The sequence below is a fragment of the Mchenga conophoros genome, linkage group LG20, assembly GCF_057382185.1.
Source record: "Mchenga conophoros isolate Kocher_MC1m ecotype Shallow Benthic linkage group LG20, M_conophoros_male_GT1.1, whole genome shotgun sequence".
NCBI lineage: Eukaryota > Metazoa > Chordata > Actinopteri > Cichliformes > Cichlidae > Mchenga > Mchenga conophoros.
This window is the reverse complement of record NC_140545.1, coordinates 25,811,220-25,826,847: the sequence shown is the minus strand read 5'-3', so window position 1 is coordinate 25,826,847 and position 15,628 is coordinate 25,811,220. Positions and strand designations below refer to the sequence as shown.

Sequence of the window (15,628 nt, the reverse complement as noted above, 5' to 3'; positions counted from 1 at the left end):
ATTGTGAGTTTCCCAATGTAAAGCATAACTTTGGAGCCCGTCGGGTGCACTGGCGTAGTGCTGATGGTGAAGGCTAGTGGTTCACACCGAAACACACAGAGATAAGTACGAGTGGCTTTGCATCGAGGCAGAAATACTGTAGACTGCATTGTCCTTGTCCTGCCACTCGGTGATGTGTTGCCCTGCCTAAGACACATGTTTGACTCATGCTAAATAGAAAGCTTTGTGAAAATCCCATCTGGCTCTTTGTCCACCCACTGAGAGACTGTTCATATTTGCATGAGTGCAAGCCATTTACGCACTCAGTGTCCTGAGGACAACCAAAGGCAGTTTCACAAAGCTGACAGAGGTTGACAGTTCACACACTCACACAAAGTTACTTGCACAGGAACAATCAAGTAGACACTCACAAAAGCTTCTGAAACATTTTCAGAATCACAGTGACACACTCAAACACACAAATGCAAAGGGCTAGATATAGCAGTGGGAGACACAGGGGTGCTAAATGATGCAACAGAAACTGCTCTGGAAAAGGGATGGGGTTCACTGTTACTAGAAGAATGAAAGATAAGAAGTGTGAAGAGACATGAAGGAATCAGGGAAAGGATCTGTCAGGGTCTTTTGGATTGGAAAGAGAGGATAAATATGCAATTATATGATGACATTACAGCAACTTTTAGATTTGTACAGTAAATGGAAGAGAAACAGAGCTGTTTGGTCAGAGGGGAGAGCATACAGGACACGGGTTGAGTGTTTGCTGTCCTGTGATGAGATAAAGATACGGTAGGAAATGCTGCAGAGCAGAGAGGGGCAGCAGGTGATATATTTATAGTATGCATGTCATGTACAGATTATACAGTACATGACATGCATCCTATAAAACATCGATTCACTCATTCACTTACACCCACCTCCAGAGTTTTACTGCTAATTGGCGTAACGTCATTGATCAATCTCAGGCAGGGTCTGGCTGCGCAGAGACACAGGCAGTGATCGGAAGAGAGGCGTTATCGGTCACAAAGAGTGATTTTTAAGGATTCCCCACGCTCCCTTGACTTTAAGCTAATCCCCCGATTCGGCTTCACAGAGAGGCAGGGCATGCACGTACGCGCACAGATACTTGCAAGTCCACGCGCACCAAAACCCAGGCACTAATATGGACAAAAAGTAGCTCAGTGCACAGAAGTCAAAGCAGAAAAAAGATAGAAGGGAGTGAACATGTGAGAAGGAGGGGGAAGGGAGGGTGGATAAAATTTGTGAGAAGCTAGTAGAAGTGGGGAGATCAGAGACATGATAGAACAAAGTACGCTGGGAGGACAAATGCTGTGCGAGGATACAAACAGAAGGATCAATAGAGAAGTGGAGAGAGAAAGTCAGAGTATGGGGTGGGTAAGAAAAAATTATGCAAAAAATGATGAACAGATAGAGACAGAACTTGTGTTGCTGAATAAATTAATGCACCTAATAGCATACTCAGTTATTAGAATTTATTATGTGCCCTTGTGGCAGTTTCTGAAAGATGAAGTCATAAAAATAAATTATAGATTAAAAGAACAGTAGTACATTTTAGGCTACTAACACAGTTACATTAAAAGGCTGATACAACTTGAAAAAAAGGTGAACATATCCCATATTTGAATGAACAACATTTCTTTGAAACAATGGCTGTTTGTTAAAAGCAATGTTCTGAAACAAGTGATGCATTAAATTTACACTTTGTTTCATAATTCAAGCAAATCTTAAAGAACAGATTAGTTATATGGAAGAAACTGAGGACACTCTTATATTTGTTATACTTTCAAATTCATAAAATTTAAATCAGATTCCAGGTGCCAATGATTAGAGATTCTTTGGGGAGTCATCATATCAAGATGTAAACAGAATTCCTATGAGTCCGGTAAGGAATATTCAAATTATTCAGTAGTTATTTGAGATTAACATACAAGACTTCAAACAACTATCCAAGATTGGTCACCCTGGAAACTTTGTCCCGAGAGCAAAACTTGTCCAATTTTCTTAGCAAGATCTGAGCCTGATTAGCGCTGTTTCCTCACAGGAAGAAGGTTCTGGTGTTAATCTACCAGCAGGCTTGGCTCCTCCCCTACACTGAGTCTGTGCAGAGTCTGCATGCTTTCCCTGTGCATTCTCTCCGGGTATCCCAGCCTCCTCCCACAGTCCAAACATATGCTTGTTAGACTAATTGGTGATTTTAAATTGGCCGTAGGTGTGAATGCTTTTCTGTCTCCCCGTGTTCGCCCTGTCCAACTTGCACCCCCTGCATGACAGCCAGGATAAGTTCCAGTCCCACTGCAATCCTGATTTGGATAAGTGGAGGAAAAGGTATAAATCTGCCACTAGACATAGCTTTTGTTGTCAAAGTACAGGTGTCTAACAAAGAGACAGCACAAATTTAATCTGCATGGACACTGTGCCAGGAAAAAGCTTGTGTGTTAAAAAAAACATTAGAGCAACACTACAGTTTAACAATAAACATGTTCACCAAAGACTTGCTCAAACAGAAGCAATGGAGGGTTATGTAAGGATTTAGTGAAAAAAGGGCAAAGTCTAAATCTCAATGATATGTTATAGAGGGATTTTAAATGCACAGTACATGCAAGATATCTGAAGTAGTTTTGCATGAAAGAATGGTCGGAAGTTTAAATAAATGTCATGGACAAGTAGCCGTCTGTGCAGTTCTTAGTTTTTCCTCAGAGGGAAACCACATGTATTAATATCTTTTTTAATGGATGAGGTGTATCAAAAATCCATTTTTTCTGGGTGCTGTAAAAAAGAGAACCAAATGTGTCCAAAAAAGTCCAGAGACAACTGTTTTACTTTTTCACATCTATGGTCTGTAGCTACACATCTGTTTGCTGCGTTTACCACACTTAGGGATTTAAATACTCTTCTTGCTAACTGCAGTGTATGATTGCATTTACAGTATACTATTTTCCGCCTTTCTGTCTCTTTCTTCCTCCTCTCCATCCTGAATTTCTCCTTACACTTGCGCTCTATATACAGTCTCCACTTTGCATATGCCTCCTCGCCAACTCCAGCTCCCTTCCCCCCCCCCCCCCCCTCCTCTTCTGTATGTAACAAATGAGGGACCTCCTCCAGCTGGACAGAAGTAGGTCTCGGGAGGAGGAGGGAGGTCGTAAAAGGGGGGAACGGCGACGAGAGAGAACTGGCCAGAGGAGATACAGTCTGGATGGCCAACAAACAGAGCGAGAAGAGCAAGGGAGGAAAAGGAGAGCAAGCAGGGATGATGGGAGCGATCATTCCATTTCCCTTCTGTCTGGCTCCTTGATAATGAAGGCCATTACTCATAAGCATTTCACTCTCCTGGCTCACTGTCTTCTCTTTCTTTTCATCATTTTATTTTCCTCTTTGTTCACCCTCTCCATCTGCCTTTGCATCTATGCCTTTCGCTGTCAGTTTCAGTACTTATAATGAACAGTTAAATAAATGTCAACAAATGTGAGTCATAAAATATTCAATAACTAATTATTACAGCCGAGGCATTTATAAGCAAATAGAGACCTGTATCCGTTTCCCAGATTTGTTATTGTGCAAAACGATCCTTCATTGCATCTTAAGGGCTTATGATTTCATCTCTAATATGCCAGCACTCCTGTGGCTTAGCTAATCATTATTACAGATGGTGGGGTCATCCTTTCTGGGAACGTGGATATTCTAGTTATTAAAATGTATATTATCATATTTAATAAATATGAACTCATCAAGATTTTTGCTGTTGAAATGAAAATGGGGTAATAAGCTGTTAGAATCAGAAACCACAGTGCTATTTGTATTACCTTCACCCATTTTAGCATCTCTTTATTCATGTAGTACTCTTTATGTAGGCTACGTTAAAGCCCTGTTAGTAAAGAACAGTGCTGCATTTTGAAATTTGATCCAGAATTCATGTGGCTGTGGCATCTGTAGTCCAAGAGTTAAGTAAGTTGTCTATTAATAAGAAGGGTGGTGGTTCCATTCTCCTCCTGTCCCAAAGCATCCTCAAGAAAGACACTGAAACTAGAGTGTGAGTGTTTGAATGATAGGTTAAAAGAGCTCACCATAGAAAAAAGGCACTTGTGTGAATGGGTGAACGAGTCTTCTTCTACTAAGAAAGCACTTTGAGTGTTGCATAAAGACTGGAATAAGGGAAATAACGGAAATTTCAACCAGTCTACAGTTATATTACTTTAATGTCACTAATAAACGTGTAAAATGGTACATATCTTTGGTCTTTACTGAGTTTATTTGTTATGCTGTGTCTTTACAATGCACAACATCTAAGAAAAAAGGGGAATAGGAGTTAATAATTTTTTGAACTTGTAACAAGTGGCTTTTGAACTTCCCTCAAAAATCAAACCCCTCGCTTGTTGTGAAGACTATTAGCCCTCCAGGTCACGTGATTATGATTATGTCCTTTTTTCATCCTGAGAGAGCAAATCGTAGACCGCTGACTTAATCTTGGCAAAAAATCTATTGGTCTTGTTAAATTCACAGAAGTGATTGATAGTCCAAGCGTTCACATCCCCCAGCGACTTCGGTATTTACTCAACTATGTCAACACGAGGATAGTAAAAAATGATAGACTAATTCTGCAGGGATTTCAGCTGCAGCTTTTACTCTCTTTTGGCCACACTCAATCATCTACAAGAGTGGCCATTTCTACATGTCTCCTAACTTTATCTCAATTAATGATTGGGTCAGAGTTGTAAATTTAGGTTATTAAAATGGCTTTGGCGCTCCACTGAGTCAGAGTTGAAGTATGTGTGTGATTAGGAAACCACCAAACACATTGGAGCGGAGAAATTGAGTTGTTTTCAATTAAGGCCTACAAAGCAGAACGCACTTCGCTAGTGGACCAGCCAGAAGTTGATAGGCCTCGTTGGTGTTTAAATTGATTGAAGGAAATCTCATTACAGCGGCTGGCAAAGATGTAAATTTAGTTAGTTGTGAACAAACTCATGTCTGTCACCTTTTTTGTGCGTGAAGGCATTCTGTGAGTTGCTCTTCGTATCATTAATAAGAAAGGGGTGGGGAAAACATTAGATATGAAGCTACAAGAGCAAGCGAGTGTAAGTTGCATTTGTGCATGTGACATTTCAGCATACACAATCCTATTTAATACGGTCAGTTATGGAGTGGAACATTTGGCAGCACTTCTGTGTTTTTCTGTTGAAAATCAGCCAGAGCTTTTGTCATAGAGTTGGCTCAGACAGAGCATGAATAAATGGATTAGATATGAGAGTAAGTCAGACAACAGAGAGAGAGTTGATGGGACGAGGAAACGGTTGGGGTTTTTTTGCTTGTGAGAACTGGCTGTGGCTTTATTAATGTTCCTATTAATTCCCCGCACATGGCATTGACCTATGGGGGGGGGGGGGAAATATATATATTAAAAAAACACCCAGCACGCCCCTGCGGGCGGTTTATCCTTCAAGCTCGGGTCCTCTACCAGAGGCCTGGGAGCTTGAGGGTCCTGAGCAGTATCTTAGCTGTTCCCAGGACTGCGCTCTTCTGGACAGAGATTTCCGATGTTGTTCCCGGGATCTGCTGGAGCCACTCGCCTAGCTTGGGAGTCACCGCACCTAGTGCTCCGATTACCACGGGGACCACCGTTACCTTCACCCTCCACATCCTCTCGAGCTCTTCTCTGAGCCCTTGGTATTTCTCCAGCTTCTCGTGTTCCTTCTTCCTGATATTGCTGTCATTCGGAACCGCTACATCGATCACTACGGCCGCCTTCTTCTGTTTGTCTACCACCACTATGTCCGGTTGGTTAGCCACCACCATTTTGTCCGTCTGTATCTGGAAGTCCCACAGGATCTTAGCTCGGTCATTCTCCACCACCCTTGGGGGCATCTCCCATTTTGACCTCGGGACTTCCAGGTTGTACTCAGCACAGATGTTCCTGTACACTATGCCGGCCACTTGGTTATGGCGTTCCATGTATGCCTTGCCTGCTAGCATCTTGCACCCTGCTGTTATGTGCTGGATTGTCTCTGTGGCATCTTTACACAGCCTGCACCTGGGGTCTTGCCTGGTGTGATACACCCCAGCCTCTATGGATCTTGTGCTCAGAGCTTGTTCTTGTGCTGCCATGATTAGTGCCTCTGTGCTGTCTTTCAGTCCAGCTTTGTCCAGCCACTGGTAGGATTTCTGGATATCAGCCACCTCCTCTATCTGCCGGTGGTACATACCGTGCAGGGGCCTGTCCTTCCATGATGGTTCCTCGTCTCCCTCCTCTTTCTTGGGTTTCTGCTGCCTGAGGTATTCACCGAGCACTCGGTCAGTTGGGGCCATCTTCCCAATGTATTCTTGGATGTTCCTTGTCTCATCCTGGACTGTGGTGCTGACACTCACCAGTCCCCGGCCCCCTTCCTTCCGCTTAGCGTACAGCCTCAGGGTGCTGGACTTGGGGTGAAACCCTCCATGCATGGTAAGGAGCTTTCTTGTCTTTATGTCAGTGGCTTCTATCTCCTCCTTTGGCCAGCCTATTACCCCAGCAGGGTACCTGATCACGGGCAGGGCGTACGTGTTGATGGCCCGGATCTTGTTCTTACCATTCAGCTGACTCCTCAGGACTTGCCTGACCCTCTGCAGGTACTTGGTGGTTGCAGCTTTTCTAGCGGCCTCTTCATGGTTCCCATTTGCCTGCGGGATCCCCAGGTACTTGTAACTGTCCTCTATGTCTGCAATGTTGCCTTCTGGTAGTTCAATCCACTCAGTTCTGACTACCTTCCCTCTCTTTGTTACCATCCGACTACACTTCTCCAGTCCGAACGACATTCCAATGTCATTGCTGTATAGCCTGGTAGTGTGTAGCCAGACCTGAATGAGAGTGGGGGAGGTTCAATTTGCCATGTTGCAACGAGCTTAGCTTCTGTCTTGCTAGCTTGTGTTGCGCTCGGTGGATCTGAGCTCCACAGTGCGGTCTAGGCGGAGTAGTCGAACGCAGATCCACTGAGCTCTCAACACAGACAGCATCGTCAGAAGAAAAGTTGATAAAATAAATTTAAAAAATTGTATTGTTCGATACATATACATACCAAACCGAAAGCACTGTATCAAACGGTTCAATATCGATACGAGTATCGTTGCACCCCTAAAATAAATAAATATATATATATATATATATATATATATATATATATATATATATATATATATATATATATATACACACACACACACACACACACACACACACACACACACACACACTTACTTTCTGGCAACTACAAGGATATTAGGAAGGTGTGTGAAGAAGAAGAGGAAAAAAATAGAGAATGAAACAAAACGAGACATGCTTTCATGTAACTGAAAGACGACATTGACAGAATCATATTAATGCTGCGCTGACTGTATAATGAAGCACCGCTGTCAGGGAAAATTACCTTTGGAAAAAGATCCTACCAGTCACAAAAAGACACATCAACACCCATAGAAAATGTGGAATGCAATTACTCTCTCAATATGTGTTGCTGACAGATGGTTAAAATGCCACAAATGTACAAAATTAGAATAATAAAATCTGTTTGAAGCTGTGTGCCAACAGAACATTTAGATGGATGGATGGATATATTTATTGATTTCACAAAGGGAATTATTAAATATCTAAATTTCAGTCACAAGGTGATGAAGTTTATTTATCCAGAAGAGCATCTGTTTACCCTTCTATGCCTGCAAGCTTTTAAACTGCTGATTTTTCTTTTGCCATTTGCACTCATGTGGACTTGATTTGTTTCGTACAATACAAAGTCATAACCCTGCTAAATTTTAAATGAGCTGCATTTTTTTTGTCTTGCATGAGAGAAGTATCACTGCAGGCTAAATAATAATGTATGGACACTTAATAAGCTTCTTTCCATTACATGATGTTATTTGCACTCGCTGGGTGGTTTACTACCAGAACTGATTTTGTAGCAGTCGTTGGCATTAGAATGCATCATCCCAGCTGAGTTCACATTAATGAGAAAATCGTGCATGCTGCATATTTAAGTAAGCTAGAGCAATTACAGAGTGTTTATTTGAAAAAGCAATAAAAAAAACAATGTTTTAAATTGCATAATATAGTAACTCAACAAATTAAAGTGCAAACATACAGGGAGTGCAGAATTATTAGGCAAATGAGTATTTTGTCCACATCATCCTCTTCATGCATGTTGTCTTACTCCAAGCTGTATAGGCTCGAAAGCCTACTACCAATTAAGCATATTAGGTGATGTGCATCTCTGTAATGAGAAGGGGTGTGGTCTAATGACATCAACACCCTATATCAGGTGTGCATAATTATTAGGCAACGTCCTTTTCTTTGGCAAAATGGGTCAAAAGAAAAGTCAAAAATAGTGAGCTATCTTGCAGAGGGATGCAGCAGTCTCAAAATTGCAAAGCTTCTGAAGCGTGATCATCGAACAATCAAGCGTTTCATTCAAAATAGTCAACAGGGTCGCAAGAAGCGTGTGGAAAAACCAAGGCGCAAAATAACTGCCCATGAACTGAGAAAAGTCAAGCGTGCAGCTGCCAAGATGCAACTTGCCACCAGTTTGGCCATATTTCAGAGCTGCAACATCACTGGAGTGCCCAAAAGCACAAGGTGTGCAATACTCAGAGACATGGCCAAGGTAAGAAAGGCTGAAAGACGACCACCACTGAACAAGACACACAAGCTGAAACGTCAAGACTGGGCCAAGAAATATCTCAAGACTGGTTTTTCTAAGGTTTTATGGACTGATGACATGAGAGTGAGTCTTGATGGGCCAGATGGATGGGCCTGTGGCTGGATTGGTAAAGGGCAGAGAGCTCCAGTCCGACTCAGACGCCAGCAAGGTGGAGGTGGAGTACTGGTTTGGGCTGGTATCATCAAAGATGAGCTTGTCGGGCCTTTTCGGGTTGAGGATGGAGTCAAGCTCAACTCCCAGTCCTACTGCCAGTTTCTGGAAGACACCTTCTTCAAGCAGTGGTACAGGAAGAAGTCTGCATCCTTCAAGAAAAACATGATCTTCATGCAGGACAATGCTCCATCACACGCGTCCAAGTACTCCACAGCGTGGCTGGCAAGAAAGGGTATAAAAGAAGAAAAACTAATGACATGGCCTCCTTGTTCACCTGATCTGAACCCCATTGAGAACCTGTGGTCCATCATCAAATGTGAGATTTACAAGGAGGGAAAACAGTACACCTCTCTGAACAGTGTCTGGGAGGCTGTGGTTGCTGCTGCACGCAATGTTGATGGTGAACAGATCAAAACACTGACAGAATCCATGGATGGCAGGCTTTTGAGTGTCCTTGCAAAGAAAGGTGGCTATATTGGTCGCTGATTTGTTGTTGTTTTGTTTTTGAATGTCAGAAATGTATATTTGTGAATGTGGAGATGTTATATTGGTTTCACTGGTAAAAATAAATAATTGAAATGGGTATATATTTGTTTTTTGTTAAGTTGCCTAATAATTATGCACAGTAATAGTCACCTGCACACACAGATATCCCCCTAAAATAGCTAAAACTAAAAACAAACTAAAAACTACTTCCACAAACATTCAGCTTTGATATTAATGAGTTTTTTGGGTTTATTGAGAACATGGTTGTTGTTCAATAATAATATTCCTCAAAAATACAACTTGCCTAATAATTCTGCACTCCCTGTAGACTCACTGGTGTCGTCTTACTGTCTGCTCACATACATGTGCGAAAGTGTGAAGCCACAGCTGGTTTTTAAAAAATGGAAAATTGGTGCAGCAATTTACATATAAACATGGGAAATACAGCATATTTTTGTAAAATTCAACTGAGCTGTGTTTTAGAGATGGCTGTAGATAATCATTGTTAAATCTGATATCATTCATACAATATGAACTACAAACTAGAGATTTTGATTCACGCTATAAGCTATTGTCACTGATTTTTGTGTAATTTCACATACCCCAGCCTTTTCTCCCTGTTTCCCTTCCCTTCACTCTTCCACTGAGACTGAGGCTTCAGTGAAGAGTAGATGGATCAGCTGAAGGGCCAGATGTGTCCTGTGTCAGATCTTTAAAGGATTGTTTTCCTATTTCTTAAGGACATGACTGTCAGATACTGCTCATCTGCTGTAGTTTTTTTATGCCTGCCGCTTATTCTTTTGTTCTCCAGTTGTTCAGTTTTAAGGAAACACTGCACATCATGTAGATTCATAGATTCAACAAAAGAAATAGAAACTAATTTTATGTTTTTGTGGCATACTGCAAGTAGGAACGTGATTTATAATTGGTTCCATTGTTAGCTGTCTGGTTTCTATATACATAACACTGGTCCATCCCTGGATTTTGTTGTGTTTTTGTGCTTAAATGATTCATAGGTTAGTGTTAAGTGTCATGCTGAAGAGTGATGTAGTGAGGACCTAAAGGCAAAGGTGGAAAGAGAGAGAGCACAAACAAAAAGCAAACTGTTTAAGTAGACTGGTAAGTCCATACCAATCTGAAACAAAAAAAAATAAAACAAACACCCGACATAAATAGAAATTATGAGGAAAAAAATTGCCAAACACAAGATGTAAGATTCACAAAATAAATACCAAATCACAGGCATAAAAACCTCATGTTCATGGCAGCTTAACATACAAACACAAATAACATTCCTCCAAAAATGGTCAAGCGCAAGGACTTGACTGAAAATGGGTGAAAAAGCAGCCAATCTACATAGGCAAAGTTTGAAAAAGCTTCAGAAATCCTGAGAACTACTTCTCAAAACCAGCAAAGTATAAAGAAATCCAAGACTTTTGCACACTATTGTACAATATGCACATTGACAAACTGCTTCCTGTGTGTGTTCTTCAGTTACGTCCAGGTGAAGCGTTCACTGTGTACCACACCAGTCCTACACTGTCCAGTCTGTCCAAACCAGTGGTGCTGTGGACTCAGCAGGATGTCTGCAAGTGGCTTAAAAAACACTGTCCACACAACTACCTGACCTATGTAGAGGCCTTCTCCCACCACGCCATCACAGGTACAGTGCACAACATGTGAATATGTAGCATCAGTTGTTACAGAACTTTATGCTGACTGGGATTGTTGTCTTTTATTTGCAGATAACGTCAATCACTATCCCTGCTAATAGTGTAAAGTGCACAAGATCTAGTCTTCTAGAGGGTGCTGTTTGTGTTAAACTTCTCATTGACCTCTGTTCCGTTCAATAAGCATAGTAGTGATGCTCATTTGGACTAAGGCATTGCAAACCAGAGCCATAAAAGGCTTAGTAAATCTCACACAAAGTTTTATTTTTAGGTTTGTGGTTCCACAGCTTAGCTTTCTCAACTGGAAACAGGTTTACACCCAAATCTCTGCAAAGGAGATTTAAAAGGCATACATGTGAGGTAACGAAAGGAGTGCAGCCTATTTTTGCAGAAGAAAGGCAAATCTGTGGAAAAAGTGCTGTGTTATCGTGTTTGAGTTCAAACAACACGCTCTCACACATTTATTTGTTAGTACTCCCACACAAATGCATGCGAGTGCTTAGATACACAAACCAAGGTAGTAACAGACATATGAGCATGTACGTGTTGACACATCCTCGTCCTTGACAGACCAGACGGTAGAGCAGTTTCTTTTTCAGAGTCTCATAGAGAACAGATTGCTGGTCTATGCTGCAGGGTCAGCCACCACTCACTTACATTTACACACACACACACACACACACACACACACACACACACACACACACACACACACACACACACACACACACACACACACAGTGCATTGCATACACAGGCTTCAGGGTTAACAATGCTGCCACCATCATAGCTGCCGTAGCTCTGATCTGATCATTTCTATTTATGTATTCTCTAACAGAGAGCGTGAGATAGAGGCTTCAGCTCAATTATCCCTGTGTATTCACTTCAAGATGTCCAGCTGGATTTTATTTTGGCTCTGTTATTAGCTGATGTATTTTTCTTGTGCAAATGAGAGTTGAATATGTGTTTGTGTTGTGGATGCATTCGGTCAGCATAAAAAATAACCTCAGAAAAGACTACATACAAATTCTTTGCCTTTTTTGAAGGATGCTGATTCTCATCAGCAGCCATGAAATGGATTCTGTGTTTGTAAAGGAAAATATTTCTCTGAGCTGCTCTCAACCACTGGAAAAAAGCTATACCTGAGAAAAATCAGTGTAGCTTTCATAGTTTCTCCTGCAGTTTGAGTTGTTGTGCATTTATCAGCACGTTTAATCTGTTTCTACTGTTTCTAGCAATAGTGAGTACACAGTATTTTGTCAGTTTTCTATATAATCTATATTCTGTAGACTACATGTGCAATTTGATTACCACGTAGTAATGAGAGTCAAACTTATGATCCCATTAATGAACAGTTTCAGGAACAGTTTGAATTGAGTACTAGAGCAGTTACAGGACAACAATAAATGCTAAAATGTGCTATAGATGTGTAAATAAGCTAATGCTAGCACTAGCTAGCTTGAATAGCTTTTTTGGAGAAAATAGTGGTTAGAGACCTCAGCAGAATCCAAATTATTGTGATGGTGTGCAATAAACTTTAAATCTTTTTGCCTTTGAAACTGCTGTTTCAAAGGCAGGGACCAAGTCTGCAACTGCTGGCAGTCAACTGACATCTTCAAAGCAGATTTAGTGCATCAAGACAGCAATAAAACGGTATTAAGATGGAATCAGTCTGCTATCAGTTTACAGTTAAAGTTGGAAATTGCATGCAATCTGTTTGTGATAATGCTTTGATTAGCTGTGATAAATGACCAAAAACTGTGGTGTCTATTACAGAAATTCACATTAATTGCTTAGTCTGGCCAGAACCTCCCATATATAAAACAGAAAATAAAGACTTTCCCCCACAAATAGTGATATAGTTGCTACAGTACAGCAATTTAGCTGCAAAATAACATAGGCAACCTTGCTTTCATGTATGAATAACACCCGTCAACTATTGAGGTAAGTCTCCTATTGCAAAGAGAAGCATCGCAAACAAGTTGCACTTATAGGAGCAGGCTCTGATTGATTGCAATGTGTTGGTAAATTAGACAACAATTATTTGCAAAGCTTTGCCAATCTGTGTGGGAGTGATTATAGTTAGTCTGAGCCAGACTTTTGTTTGGAGTTTGCCTCTCTCCAGGTGACCTCTGCAATCACCTTGCAATTGAAAGTGGTCGCCCAGAGCCTGAGGGTGTTCCATGTTAAAATATAAGTGCGTGGTGGGGTACTTCCAATCAATTGTCGAATGCAAAAAGTATCAATTTTCATGGTCACAAGGAGGCTGTAGTCATATTTTTTACTCTAGTGTGCCTGAGCCATTAATAATGTGGACATGTAGATACCAAAAATGCTGAACAGTAGCCTACGTGTGAATGTTAAACAAGCCCTTGATGCACAGAATAGCCACACTCTAGAGCACACACTACTTAATTATCTGATTTACTCTTAATGGGAGTATAATTTGCAACGTGAATACTATTCTACATTCAATTAGAATAAAAACTCCAATCTGAAAACATAAACTTTGCAAAATATTTATCAAGATCATAAATCAAATGAGAAGTGGAGTCATTTTCTCAAAGTTTTCCGTACAGCAATTTTGCAGCTATTGGAGTCAGCCCCTGCAGGACAGTAGAAATACTACACGTTTAAGTAATGTCCTTCATGACTTAAATGGCTTCATCAAGCGGCAACTATACTATACTGCATGCTGCACTGCAAGTTAGAACTATGCTACCGTTCATATTAGACTAAAATAACCTCAACTCTTTTGCAAAATGAGAGGAAAACAGGGCAAATAAAACTCAAACAAGCAAAGTGTGAAAGCAAGCAAATTTCTTACTTAATGCTTTTAGAGTTGATCATGTTACATGATGTCTGTTTAAGTCAAGGATCTGAATACTTCCTCCATCAGACAGCTGTTGTTTGCAGAAGTAAATAATAGATGTGATTACACTCGATTCTAGCAGATGTGCATGTGAGTTAGTGGCAGAAAACCATTTTTGCATTGCATTAAAAAGTTGATGTGATAGATGAGATGAGTCAGACTGAGGAACAGATGAGTCACACATTCAGACCAGTTCTTTCAGTTTTGTGCACTGTCTCCTCAACATTTTGATAAGTATTTCGTAAGTACTGTACAATAGGCCAAGAGGTGTGAAGCTGATAAATTGGCACTTGCTATCCAAATCTCATGTACTGTTACTTTCTCATAACATGGCTGTATACTTCACAGACTGAAGTTTGAACACACAGAAAGCTAGACCACCTCTATATGAGGTTTTAACTAGATTGCCCCTGAAGTTGCTCCTATATTTATTTCTTATGTTAATATTCTTAGTATAATATTTTATACCAAGTATGATTAACAGATATATTCAATAGATTAGTAATATAGACAGACCACAAAGTATGTAGCCAATAAAGCAAAAGTTAAATAGTTTAAATTGTTGGTCAGTTTGATCACAGATTTAAACTAAAGGTTGCCCTTTTATGAGCCCTTAGTGCGCAGGGTGCCACCAGCCACCCGCACAGTGCAGAGATGGTCAGAGGAGAGCGAGGAGGCTCTTAAGGACTGTTTTGAGTCGACTGTGTGGGAGGTGATCTGTGACGACCATGGAGAGGACATCGACAGCCTTACTACATGCATTACTGACTATATTAATTTCTGTGTGGATAACACCGTACCTACCAGGACTGTACGGTGTTTCTCCAACAACAAACCTTGGATTACCCCAGAAATTAAAGCTGTCCTCAAGCAGAAGAGGAGGGCCTTCAAATCCAAAGACAAAGAGGAGTTGAAAAGGGTGCAGAGAGAGTTGAGGGGACTGATAAGGAATGGGAAGGACAGCTACAGGCAGAAGATGGAGAACCAGCTTCAGCAAAACAACGTTGGTGAAGTCTGGAGAGGCCTCAGAACCATCTCAGGCCACAAACAGCAGAACTCTCTGCCTGGGAGGGATGTGAGGTGGGCAAATGAACTGAATCATTTCTTCAACAGATTTGATTCAACCATGAGACAGTCTACAACATCGGCTGCAGACTCACCCACCCCCACTGCTGCTGTTCCACCTCTGACACCTCAGACACTTCACACCTCCTCTATTCACCCTGCTCACTCCCCCCCACCCCCAACAACAGCATCCAATACACACTCAACACAAGGCTCCAGCCTGTCTCTCTCAACCACCCAGGTTAGGAGGGAACTGAGGAGGATTAATGGCAAGAAGGCAGCGGGCCCAGATGGCATCAGCTCGAGGGTCGTCAGGTCCTGCGCGGACCAACTGTGTGGGGTGATTGAGCACCTCTTCAACCTGAGCCTGAGGTTGGGAAGAGTCCCACAGCTCTGGAAAACCTCCTGTGTTGTACCAGTGCCAAAGACTTCACGCCCCAAGGACCTCAACAGCTACAGGCCGGTGGCTCTGACATCCCACCTGATGAAGACCCTGGAGCGGTTGGTCCTGGCTCAGCTTCGGCGCCTAACAAGCTCATCACTGGACCCACTTCAGTTTGCCTACCAGCCTGGCATTGGCGCGGATGATGCCGTCATTCACCTCCTACATCGTTCCCTCGCTCACCTGGAGACCGCTGGAAGCACTGTGAGAATCATGTTCTTTGATTTCTCCAGTGCCTTCAACACTA

General features: G+C 41.6%; 1 protein-coding gene across 1 annotated transcript in view; it reads left to right on the top strand.

Moving 5' to 3' along the window:
* The window catches only part of LOC146550937 (sterile alpha motif domain-containing protein 10-like), a 64,401-nt gene that overhangs the window by 34,105 nt on the left and 14,668 nt on the right, over positions 1 to 15,628 (top strand). The window contains exon 3 of the mRNA XM_085259525.1: positions 10,827 to 10,995. Within this exon, the coding sequence (XP_085115651.1) occupies positions 10,827 to 10,995 (169 nt within the window). The remainder of the gene's footprint in view (positions 1 to 10,826; positions 10,996 to 15,628) is intronic.